The sequence below is a fragment of the Pangasianodon hypophthalmus genome, chromosome 26 (assembly GCF_027358585.1).
Source record: "Pangasianodon hypophthalmus isolate fPanHyp1 chromosome 26, fPanHyp1.pri, whole genome shotgun sequence".
Lineage (NCBI taxonomy): Eukaryota > Metazoa > Chordata > Actinopteri > Siluriformes > Pangasiidae > Pangasianodon > Pangasianodon hypophthalmus.
Genome location: NC_069735.1, coordinates 11,143,378 through 11,156,166, shown reverse-complemented (window position 1 = coordinate 11,156,166; position 12,789 = coordinate 11,143,378). Strand labels below are relative to the sequence as shown.

The 12,789-nt window shown below is 38.6% G+C and overlaps 2 protein-coding genes across 3 annotated transcripts; one reads left to right on the top strand and one right to left on the bottom strand.

Moving 5' to 3' along the window:
• Positions 1 to 6,500, bottom strand: serhl (serine hydrolase like). 2 transcript variants are annotated; one of them, XM_053230176.1, is made up of 13 exons: positions 6,426 to 6,500; positions 6,158 to 6,216; positions 5,821 to 5,964; positions 5,242 to 5,355; positions 4,964 to 5,005; positions 4,211 to 4,230; positions 3,753 to 3,827; positions 3,460 to 3,569; positions 3,292 to 3,371; positions 3,065 to 3,099; positions 2,732 to 2,808; positions 1,314 to 1,395; positions 1 to 1,217 (listed from the first exon to the last, which is right to left on the bottom strand). In XM_053230176.1, the coding sequence occupies exons 2-13, from the start codon at positions 6,213 to 6,215 to the stop codon at positions 1,071 to 1,073; spliced, it is 984 nt and encodes a 327-aa protein (XP_053086151.1). In that variant the 5' UTR covers position 6,216; positions 6,426 to 6,500; the 3' UTR covers positions 1 to 1,070. The 2 variants fall into 2 exon arrangements, with proteins under 2 accessions (XP_053086151.1, XP_026788092.3); XM_026932291.3 differs by having other exon boundaries at positions 6,318 to 6,472.
• An 882-nt stretch (positions 6,501 to 7,382) lies between these two features.
• trappc5 (trafficking protein particle complex subunit 5) lies at positions 7,383 to 12,769 on the top strand. Its single transcript, XM_026931676.3, has 3 exons — positions 7,383 to 7,484; positions 9,068 to 9,339; positions 11,369 to 12,769. Exons 2-3 carry the CDS (start codon positions 9,070 to 9,072, stop codon positions 11,663 to 11,665), a joined length of 567 nt encoding a protein of 188 aa, XP_026787477.1. The 5' UTR covers positions 7,383 to 7,484; positions 9,068 to 9,069; the 3' UTR covers positions 11,666 to 12,769.
• The last annotated feature ends 20 nt before the right edge of the window (positions 12,770 to 12,789 follow it).

Genomic DNA, 12,789 nt, shown 5'->3' with positions numbered 1-12,789 from the left:
CAGAGCAGGGTTTCTTTTTTATTTAAAGCATTAAAATACTTCATAGTCAGATTATCACAAAGACTACGAATAAAACATTAGTTATAAAGTAATAAAAATGACAATACAGCTAGTTTTGTTCATCAAGAAACAATACATGATATGCAATCTGATATGCAAATATAACCAATAACTCAGTGAAATATTGTGTGATTTGTGTTGTGCAACTGATTTGTTTTATTTCATTTGTAAGTATCAGCACCGAGGACACACAACAGACAAGGAGAGAGAGTGAGAGAGAAACACAGTGCCAGAGAAAATTCATTTGATAATGTTACTAGAGTACAGTATAATATGTATAGCTATGTGCTGTAGTGAAATGGACATAAGCCTAATCTGTTCAGTTTGTAATCAGGTACCAGCTGTCAAAATGTCTGTAATGCTCCTGCACCACATTCAAAGGAATCTTTAAATGCAGTTTTCTCCCTTTTCAATTTTGGACCACCAGAACTTTATTTGTGGCTGAGATATGTGCAGAGGGGAAGCATATTTCAGTTCAGTTTTCAGTTCCATATTCTCGGGCTGCCACACATATTTGGAGAATTTCTCCTCAATAAAATACCTCTGTGGACATCCCAGGCTGTAAAGGGGTGAAATGATACGGACCACCAACATCCAGCCAATCGGGAAAAGGAGGCGTCTCTACCTGCCTGTCAATCATGCTCCCTGTCACTCCTCCTGATACTCTTCCTCATATACTAGCATTCACATCATCTTGTCTAGTATGTGTGTGGCTTTGGGGGACTATTGTCCCTCACTAAGTGAGGGACTATTTGTTCGGATCTTGAGTTTCAAAAATGTAGTTTCAGTTAAGACGGGCCAAAAATGACTGAATATTCCTTTAAACATTAGTTTATAACTTGTATATTTCTTCCACCTCCCTGTTCCCTCCCTGTTCCACCTTGCCTTACATTCTCATCACTTAGTTAAAAAAAATCACTCAGAAGGAATAAATGAGTTCTGGTACTTGTATTAAAATCCAGCAATGGTGAGTATGTGCATAAAATTCATACATGTGTGGAAGACGGGTTTTATAATTTTGAAGCCTGATTGATGCTGGATGCATTAGCAGTTTGTTGAGACGTCTGGGACAGCAGGAACTCAGTGATGATGGGTGCCACGAGCTCAGGGTTGTTCAAATGCACATGATGATCCGCTTCCAATTCTATGAAGGTGTTCTGATGGAGAACATGAGAGAAAGTGAGAAATGATGCTGAAGGAGTGTGTCTATGCGTATGAGTGGAATGCATGAGTGAAATGATGTAGGCACTCACTCGTAGTCCTGACCAGCCCTTTCGTAAGGGAACTGCTAACTCCTCAGGTTGGGGGAAGGTCTTCTGCAAACCCTGGCTCGCCCTGAAATCAATCCAGGCATCAAAAATATGAAAAATGCATCACATTTTAATGATCAAGAACTAGTAATAATGCTCAAAGGTCAACCCAGTCAACCCAGTGTTTTTCTTCTAGTGGTTTAGGGCTTCAAGCTGGTTATTAAGAGTTGAACGCCTACTAATTTTTACTAGTCGACCAGTAATTAAAAAGTATATGTCTAATGAAATCGCTGATTAATTGAGAGTGCAGCATGGTGCAGAAACTCCTTACAGCTTAATGAGGATAAATTCCTCACCTTAATAATGGATGAAGGATGCAATGTCTTTTAAACCCATGTTTAACTCCAGCCTCAGTAGCATCAGGAAATGAGTCTGGATGCACCATTGATCTGATTCTAAACTAGATGAGTGGGATTTTGCACACACCCCTCCATTACATGCAAAATTCTAATATTTTCGGACTAACAATTATAGTATATTTAGCTGCTTTCTTTATCACTGTCTGCTTCGCTTTGTTTTTTTTTTTCTTTCCATAACGGTCAATAGTGAATGTATTATTCGACTAGTCGAATACATAATGTAGATAATGTTGAAGAAGAGTCAGTAAAATTCTGGAGGCTGCTGTTCATCCATCCATTTTCTGTACTGCTTATTCTACACAGGGTCGCAGGGAGCCTGAAGACTATCCCAGGGGACTGGGCAGGGCACACAACTGCACAAAACACTCACACACCGGTTCACACACTACGGACAATTTAGAGATGTCAATCAGCCTAAAATGCATGTCTTTGGACTGGAGGAAGGAAACTGGAGTATCCAGAGGACATCCCCAAAGCACGGGGAGAACATGCAAACTCTGCGTACACACACCCCAACCCTGGAGGTGCGAAGCAAACATGCTGACCACTAAGCCACTGTGCCTCCGTTGCTGTTCATTAATATTTTTTTTTAAAAAAATCTTTTTCAAAATCAACGAATTTTTCCTTGAAACCCCCACTTATGAAGTACCCCTTGCTGCAGACCAGACGTCCAGGGGGCGAAGACATGTTTTGTTGTTCTGTGTTGTACAGCATCTCATGGGTTAGGGGTTAGGGGTTAGGTGTTAGGCTTAAAGGAGGAGCTGGATCAGGTCCAGCTCCATCCTCTGGAATTTTGGTTGTGTAGTGAGGATTCTCTCCCATTTATGCCACCACTAATGCCTGAGTTGCTGCCACTCAAGCTGCTTAAAAGTATTTCTAAAAATACACTAATGAAGTGCAACAATTTGAAATTGTTGTTAAGTAAGATGGAGCTAAAATACAGTGCAGTCAAGTAAAGCGGTGTGTAAAGAGCAGTAATTAGGGTTAGGGTTTGTGACTCACCGCAGCAGGAGCACTTTAGTTTTTATCTGTGACTGCATCTGTAGACACTGCTCCAACGTAATCCGCACAATGTTAGTCTGAAATAAACCAAATACTGTTAAGTACTCTTCCTATCTGGTATTATTTAAAATCTCAATTACCAATATAGATTTGTTTATTATTCTGGCATTCTAGATTTTTATATATTTTTAATACATTTGCATTAAAACAACAAATCTGTGTGTCTGGCCTCTGATTTATGTTACAACCCTTGCTTCATATTGGTACAGCGAGCCTGATGTTTTAAGCATCCAGGTCAGAAGAATGTTACTAAAAATGAAACTAGTGACTTACTAGGTTTATTCTGATGTCTCTGGTGAACACCACTCCTTCAAGAGAAAAAAACACAAGCAACAAAGTACTGGATATGACAAATGACGTTACAATACCGTCCATGTTTCCCCCAAGGTTCCTGCAAGGCTCTGCATGCTTTGCTTACCCACAAACCCCTTCTCTGCATCATTTTGGTACCAATTACCAATATTTTTTCCCTGGGAGTCAAATTATGAGGAAGATCTAACCTCCATCCACCTTCTGGAGTCCTCGCTCTAGAAGAATCTCTAATGACTTGTCTGAGAGAAACTGATTTGCTGCCTTCAGCCTAGAAAACGAAGCAGAGCCAGGAGACAGGGAAAGACATGAACATAATTTAATATCTAAAGAAGAGATACCTCTCTGGGATACTTTACCTCTCTTTGGCCGCCTCATAGGTGTAGATCCTTTCTTTCCTTTCAGGCAACTTTTTTTCATACTCCATCATTTCCTCAATCCCTCTGTTCATGATCATGCTCATTCTTTTCTGCGGAAACAATTGGCCAGAAAAAATGACCAATAAATAAAGTAGCCAAAATGGCCAAAAATAAACCAAAGTTTTGGCTTTAATAATTGAAGTAAACCAAACAGAGGACATAATATTCATATGTACTATTTACTGTAATTAAAAACAGATTAATTGTTTCAATCTTGTGTTTTGTGTTTGTACCACATCTATCGGGAGAAATCCATAGGAGTCCAGGAGCACTAATCCCTCCACCATGTCTGGATACAACACACTCAACTGGAGAAAAATAAAATCTGTTAATTAACCATATGCATACCACATACAGCATATAATATCTGCACAGATTAAAGATAATTTTTTAAATGCTACATAAGATTTTAGTCATATTTCTATAATTTTTTAAAAAAAATAATTCTTTAGCATTATTTGGTGGTTCTTTTTTTTTTTTTTTCTTAACTTGACCTTTCTCCTTCCTATTATTAATTATATGCCTATGTGTTTTAATTTATTATTTTTGGGGGTGATTTATTATACTTTGTGCTGTGTTTTAAATGTAAGAAAGGTTATAAATAAATAAATAAATAAATAAATAGCTATTATTATTATTATTATTATTATTATTATTATTATTGTTGTTGTTGTTATCATTAAAGCCTTACCATTGCACCTATATTTCCACCTGTAGATTGAACAAAGAAAGTTTTGTGAGATCAGTCAGCAGATCAACATTATAAAGATTGAATTGGAGTAAAAGGTCACACAAAGCAAAAATCAGCCACACACAGACAGACATCTATTACTCATTAAACTCACAGTAAAAAATATGTGTGGTGTCATGATCACAGTGACAACAGCCTATCGCCTAAATACACACTGCTCACTGATAACAAGGATCAGGCAGAATATTTCAGCGAGTTACTGCAGAGTGCAGGATAAATAGTGCAAAAGGGAGCTTCAAGTAATAAATCCTAATAAAACAAGTCTCTCTAATATCAGAATTTCATATCAGTGCCATATCACTTGTATCAGCAGCATTGTGACCTCTAACTGAAACATGGAGAAATAGACGTTTGCCAGTCCTTTAAAGAGAAAAGTGTGTTAAAGTGTAAAGATAATTTCAGTGACAGCAAGTTTAAATGCTACCTTAAGATAGAGTGTGTTAATGTGACAATATACTGTAACACTCATACTGTGATAAAATTATGTCACTAGATATGATAATAATAAAAACTGTAACATTAAATCATTTAAGTATAATAATACGTATCATCTATAATATATTATATATAATAAGTATAAGCTAACTCACTGTTTCACAGTTTTTTTAATGCAACAGTAATATTTTTATATATTACAGTAATAGTGCAGTACGAGTGAAAGAGATGTAAGAAGGAGCATAAACTCCAGCTCACCCATACTGTGGCCAATTATGGAGAAGCGTTTCCATTGTAGCGCTGCACACAGAAACACAACATACACAGACCATCAGTACAGACAAGCAGACAACTCTAAATGCTGTTAATGTAAACAATAAAACTCAGGAAACTTCAGTAGCACGCACAGCCAGTGTCATATCACAAACTAACAACGTGAGAAAAACCAAAAACCTAAACTCTACGTACACGTTACACTCTATGTACACAAAGGCTCAGATGTATTCATTAATGAAGCAAACAGAATAAACTCAAACCTTCAATGACGCGTCGTATGTCTGTGATATAAGCAGGAAACGTGTAGAAAATTCCTGCAGGTCTGTAAGAGGAGAAGCCATGACCAGGCAAATCTACAGCAACACACCTCCAATCTGAGAGCGAGAGAGAGAGAGAGAGAGAGAGAGAAAGAGAGAGAGAGAGAGCATGGAATGAAAATAAAAGTCAAATACAGGACATGCAGGATGTTCTGAATTAGATTAGAATCAGATAGACAGGCACAGAAACGACAAAGATCGGCCAACAGATAGAAACAGACCAACCAAGAAATAGATAGAGACAGACAGACACACAGACAGACAGGTACAGACAGACAGACAGGTACAGACAGACAGACAGAAGACTGCGAGATGCAGAGATAAAGACAGACAGCCATGCAAAGACTAATACAGACAGACAGAAAGGCCAACAGAGGGACAGAAACAGGAAAAACAGACAGACAGATAAATACAGACAGACAGGGTGACAGATTGAGATACAGACAGACAGACAGACAGACAGACACTCACACAGACTAACAGAAACAGATTATTTGATGGTAATGTATGAAGTTACTGCACCAGCAGGTAGCAGAGGGATGAGCGTGTTAAAGGAGCCGCAGTTGTCAGACCAGCCGTGCAGGCAGAGCACAGGACGCCCATGATCAGGACCCCAGGCTCGGCCTCTCATCTCCCCCCAGGGCACTGGCATCCTGAACTCAGTCACTGGCAGTGCAAAACAGCTGGAGTTACACTACATACTGCAACCCTCTGTGTGTGTGTGTGTGTGTGTGTGTGTGTGTGTGTGTGTGTGCATTTAATGTGTGTGCTTATTTACTGGAGTGTGCTGCATGTAAGGCCAACTTTAAGGAAAGAAAAAGAATTTATAACTTTTATGATTAGACATGATTTCTCTCACCTGTATGTTTCATCGTTGCCGTGGCCAAATGTCTGACATTTTTCAGTGTCTGCATCATCCTACACACACACACACACACACACACACACACACACAAATACCACAGTTACACACCTGCTATGAGCAATGTAACTTGTACTGAAAAAGATGAACTGCTCACTTTAAGAGATGTATCTACAGTAAAAGCTTTAGTCCTGACTCAGACAGGGACATTCAGCAACACACACACAGATCCGTGCAGAAATACACAAAAATCAGGCGATCTGACCTGTAAAATCACCCCACAGACAAAGTTACGGTCTGAGTGAAGTCAGAAATAATAACTGCAGCACATTTTAGCACAAAAGCCACCCACTTTACTTTTAATGCTGAGTCACAGTTAAAACACTGAACTAAACTGTAATGTACAGTATATAAAATGTACTAACTGCTACATACTAAACACTAAGTGCTAAATAGTATGTCAAACTTTCATACTAAATAGTGTGTATTTCCCTACTACATGGTAGGTAAAATACTGTACTACATCTAATTGTATGGTATACAAAACTAAACTAAATTATACTAAGTGTTATGTTAAAATATCATACTAAACTCTGATGAATAGTATTTTAAAATTCCAAAACAAGCCATATTAAACAGTATGCAAAAATACTGCACTAAACTGTATTGTATAGTATTTAAAAAGTAAACTAAACTGTACTAAATAGTATGTTTAAATATTATATTAAACTATACTAAATATTAAAATACCATATTCTACAGTACTAAAGAACATGTTAAAATACCATAAAACAGTATTAATTAGTATATACTACCATAACAAACTGTAATACATAGTATGTACTACCATACTAAACTGTACTAAGTAGTATGTACTTCCATACTACACTGCAATACATAGTATGTACTACCATAATAAACTGTAATACATAGTAGGTACTACCATATTAAACTTTACTATGTAGTATGTTAAAATACCATATACTACAGTGCTAAAGAATATGTTGAAATATTATAATAAAGACTACTAAATAGTATGTACTACCATACTATGTAGCATGTCACAATTCTGTACTAAACTCTATCAAATAGTTTGACAAAATAGCATGCTAAACTTTACTGTTACACTACCATACTAAGTATCTACAGGTATGCAGTAATTGAAAGACACAATTTCGCATTTATGTATGTATGTATGTATGCATGTATGTATGTATGTATGTGCAATTTGCTGGTTTTATTTTGAAATGTGTCTTCACCCCGTAGCCCTGGTTGACAGAGTGTTGAAATTCTGGCTTCACAGCGGTAGTCACTAAATCAGCGGGTAAGCACTGAAACCTTTTCTGTGTCAGATGTAAAGGACGTGTTCTCGTGTAAATACGGCAAAAAAAATAATGTATCTACTCTTTGCTCCTTAATTCATGAGATGTTGAAATGTAACATGACCTAGCACGCTGGTTAAGCAGGAGTAGCCATGAGTGCTAAGCTAGCAGCAGTAAAGCTAATAGAGTGCGAGCAGTCAGTCAGTTTAAACATCCGCTCAGTATTCAGTATAAATGTAGTGGACTAATGTTTCAGGTAGCAACATGTCACTGCTTTCTTGTAAGGTTTTCATTACTTCCTATTTGACAGTCTGGCTACGTCATACTACATGCATACTAGCATACTATATAGTATAAGTCGGGTTGAACTAGGACAGTAGTATGCAGGTCTGTAGACACTACAGTTACACATAGCGCAGAAGTATGCACAGTATATCAGCTCTTTATTAGGACCACTACTGACACTGACATGTAGGTGTCCTATTGGTGTGTGTGCTGCTGGTACATGTGAATCAGAGTATTTTAACCAGTCCACCACACCAGAAATATCCATTTAATAGCTGTGCTTTGGTCAGAAACTGACCCTGATGATAGAGCAGAGTACTGATTCTTACCATGTCTTATGACATGACCAGCCTTGACCAGTTTTTGGTACAATATCAGTATCAGAGCTCTGAGTATCAGCCAATACCTGATACTAATCCGATACTGCAGTCCTCACAGTTAGTGAGGGAATCTCTGAAAACGTTTGTCAGCATGCTTTGTGGAATACCAGCTACCAGGAATGAGCTTTAAGACAAAATCTGTCTCACGTCAGTGACCAAACACATCTGATAAATCTAATTTGACACTGATGCAGCATTTCAAAATAGTGGTGACATTAATATACCAACACTGAGCGTCAGATTGGTGCATCGCTTCTTAGAACACTGTCAATATATTTTACGGAACAAGTATTGCAGTACAAACAAAACAATGTTTTCCTGCACTAAAAAAATTAATGAGAAAACTGACCCTGATGCTTATCCAGAGAAAGTTTCATACTTTCATTTGGAAAGTAAAGCACCTAACAAAAGAAAGAAGAAGAACACTTCGGCAAGCCTCTCTGTGCCTGTTGACTGGTCAGGTGTGACCCACTATTTAAGAACCACTGGACTAGAGGATGATCAATTTTCAAGTTTCAGTTGTCAAGAGCTTCAGTTAATGTTCACATCAAACATCAGAATGAAGAAAAACTCTACAGACTGTTGTGGGTGAAAATCCCAGGAGATCATCAAGAGATCACGTTTTTCACCATTCGGATATTTGATGTGAACAATAACTGAAGCTCGTGACCTGCATCTGCATGATTTTTTGCATTGCACTGCTGCCACATAATTGGCTTATTAGATAACTTTAAGAAAGTGCAGGTGTTCCTAATAAAGTGGGCAGTGTGTGTGTGTGTGTGTGTGTGTATATATATATATATATATATAATGTATATGTGTGTATATATAACATAGATAGATAGATAGATAGATAGATAGACAGTGCTTTGGCATGTAGTGGTATGTGATTTTATTATTTTCCAATTTATTATTTTCAGAAATGGAGAATCGCTTCACTAAAGGCAAGTCCGCCATCTTGGAGCGGCCGCTAGCCCGAGCCAAGACGGAAGTGAGCGTGAGTGCGTTTGCGCTGCTCTTCTCGGAGATGGTGCAGTACTGCCAGAGCCGTGTGTACTCCGTGGCCGAGCTGCAGGGCCGACTGGCCGACATGGGTCAAGGTGTAGGGGCCAGCCTGCTGGACGTCCTCGTGATGAGGGAGAAAAATGGCAAGAGGGAGACCAAAGTCCTAAATATCCTACTGTTTATCAAGGTGCGTTGTCATATAAATTATGGCTACTACGTCATTTTATGAGTTTCATTATCAAATCTGGTAAAGTGTCTCCTGATAATCGGTTAAATGATACACTACATGGCCAAAAGTTTGTGGACACCTGACCAATCACATTCATATGTGCTTGCTGAACATCCCATTCCGGATTTATTCCCCCTTTTCTTTTATAATAAGCTCCACTCTTCTGGGAAGGGTTTCCACTAGATTTTGGAGTGTGGCTGTGGGGATTTGTGCTCATTCAGCTACAAGAGCATTAATGAGATCAGACACTGATGTTGGTGAGGAGGCTGGGTGTGCAGTCGGTGTTCCAGTTCATCCCAAAGGTGTTCAGTAGGGTTGAGGTCAGGGCTCTGTGCAGGACACTCGAGTTCTTCCACTCCAACCGTAAACACACCATATCTTCATGGAGCTCGCTTTGTGCACAGGGGCATTGTCATTCTGGAACAGGTTTGGGCCTCTTAGTTAGATTGAAGGAAAATTGTAATGCTGCAGTATACAAAGTCATTCTATACAATTGTGTACTTCCAGTCTTTGTGGCAACAGTTTGGGGAAGAACCGCATATAGTGTATGTGACCTTCCCTAAAGTTGGAAGCACACAACTGTGTAGAATCTTTTGCTGTAGCATTACAATTTCCTTTCACTGGAACTAAGAGGCCCAAACCTGTTCCAGCATGATAATGCCACTGTGCACAGAGAGAGCTCCATGAAGACAGGGATTGCCAAGTTTTGAGCAGAAGAACTCAAGCCTGCACAGAGCCCTGACTTCAATCCTACTGAACACCTTTGGGATGAACTGGAACACTGACTGCACCCCAGGCCTCTTCACTCAACATCAGTGCCTGACCTCACTAATGCTCTTGTAGCTGAATGAACATAAGTCACCACAGACACACTCCAAAATCTAGTGGAAAGCCTTCCCAGAAGGGTGGAGGTTATTATAACAGCAAAGCGAGGACTAAATGTGGAATGGGATAGTCAACAAGCACATATGGGTGTGATGGTACGGTGTCTACAAACGTTTGGCCATGTAGTGTGTATAATGGTATTTAACATAGACACTACTGTTATCATAGACACTTCATAGATCAAAATATTGTTACTGTTTATGCTTTCCTGTTAGAAGGCAGCTTCAGAAAAGCTGTGTTTAAAGAGTTTGGTCCAGCTACCAGTGGACATTTTATATGAAATCCAACGAGAAGTGGCAGTTTTTAAAAAGTGCTACTTCCGGCTGCTTTTTTCATTTAGTGTTGCTCTTTTAAAAATTAAAAAAAAAGAAATTGATGCCAAACACTTTTTTCCATCACCTGACCAATCATGTTGCTGTTGGGAGGACAAGTAATATCAACCAAACTGGAGGGTAGAGCACCACTGGGAAAATTAGCCTTGGTATTGAGTGAATATAAGTGAATATAAGGAGTTTTCAGAGATAGGAGATATTGGAATTCCCATCACAAAGAACCAGTTTGGGACCAAATCAGACAGTCACTGGGCTGTTGTCTTTTTATAGACATAACCTGCTACAATGAAGACCTCAGTTGCAACAGAGTTGTTATGGTTGCAGTGTCCACATCACATGAGCCACTTTTTTCCAAATCAGCACAAAAACATGCTCCTGGAAACTCTTCTTCAAAATATGTGTAGTGTGACTACAGTCCAAAATAGGTTGTAATGGAACACATCGGGGTGGCAACAGTAACTCCGCTTGACATCTTCACTATCACGCCACCACAATGATTGATTATTTTCCAGTAACAGCATGCCCTGTTGTGTTTTATTCTTTAACAGATTTCATATTGGTAGATGCCTAGTTAAAGCAGGAAAATCATCAACCTGTGCTGAACTCTGGCCTTCACAAACCATAGCTGCATGTGTTGATAATGAAAACAAGACAACAGAACTTCCTGCATAACCTGTATTTGACTTTTATTTTCATTCCATGCGCTCTCTCTCTCTCTCTCTCTCTCTCTCTCTCTGCCACCCCCTCTCTGACTTTTTTCCTCCATTTAGGTAAATGTATGGAAGGCACTGTTTGGGAAGGAAGCAGATAAACTGGAGCAGGCTAACGATGATGACAAGACCTACTACATCATTGAGAAAGAGCCGCTGATTAACGCTTACATCTCTGTACCCAAAGAGAACAGCACACTGAACTGCGCGGCCTTCACGGGCGGCATAGTGGAGGCCATTTTGACTCACAGTGGATTCCCAGCCAAAGTCACAGTGCACTGGCATAAAGGAACCACGCTGATGATTAAGTTTGATGAAGCGGTCATTGCTCGTGACAAGACTCTGGATGGTAGATAAGACGGCCCAGTTTTTAGCCCTGTGAGGAATATTGCCCTTTTCCCCTAACTGATACTGAATTTCCAATAAGGCTGAGTGTTCTACTGGAGGTCAGGGAGAAAGTTCAGCAGTGTGACTGAGGGAGTGATGTGATAGCAGAGGTTTAACAACAGATCACATGACAATTTACAGTGTTGAATTTTAGTTTGCAAGAGATCTAAGTTTATTTAGAGGAGGAATGGATGATTTCCATTTTTAATGGCAGAAACTAGGGTGCAAAGTATGGGACATTTTAGAGGAGGAGGGTTTGAACTCTTTAATTAAAAAAGTACAGAGTTTTGGGGGTTCATAAAAATTAGAGATATTAAATATTTTAATAATAAACAATTAAAATGTCAGAATAGCACATATAAGTTAGTTTTGAACACCCCTACAATGGGTTGTACCATTTCTTACCTCTTATATCTCTGCCTCAAGCTTGACTCCCTCATTACATATGCATTTGCTATGGTGAGAAAATGTAATGTCACTGTATAATTCACACTGGAGTATTTTCATGATCTAATGATTCATTTTTACTGAAATTGTACTGTAAGTGTTTGGACAAGGACTGAATATACTATATATAGTCTTTAGCCTTTACAAGTCTAAGTAAAGGTAATGTAGTTTTTCCACCTTAAAGGTGCGCTATGTGCTCACATTTCACTGTTAGATCGTGTATTTGTGTTCTTTTCTTACACCTGGTCACTTGGCGCTGGACCAAGAAGCAATGTTCAGCAGTATTTCCTCAATGCTTGGGTCATTTAAAGCTTTCACTTCTTCTTTTACCACATCACATTACATACTTGAAGTTGTATAATTTTTTTATTCAAGCGAAAACTGTACTGTACTGTACTTATTTTACCTTTAATTTATGTTAATAAATGTGGCACCCATATTATTGAGAAATTAACCCATATTATTGAGAATTTAATCCTTGTTTATTCGTTAATAATCATTAAAGTAAATTATATACTGCAATCAGGGCAAATACTATCTTGCTCTGTCTGATGCTATATGTTCAAGCCATACAGGATTGTTTTTTGTGTGACTAATGATGTTTTTATTAAAGTGGCTACAATGTGATCGTGTGAATCATTATATAT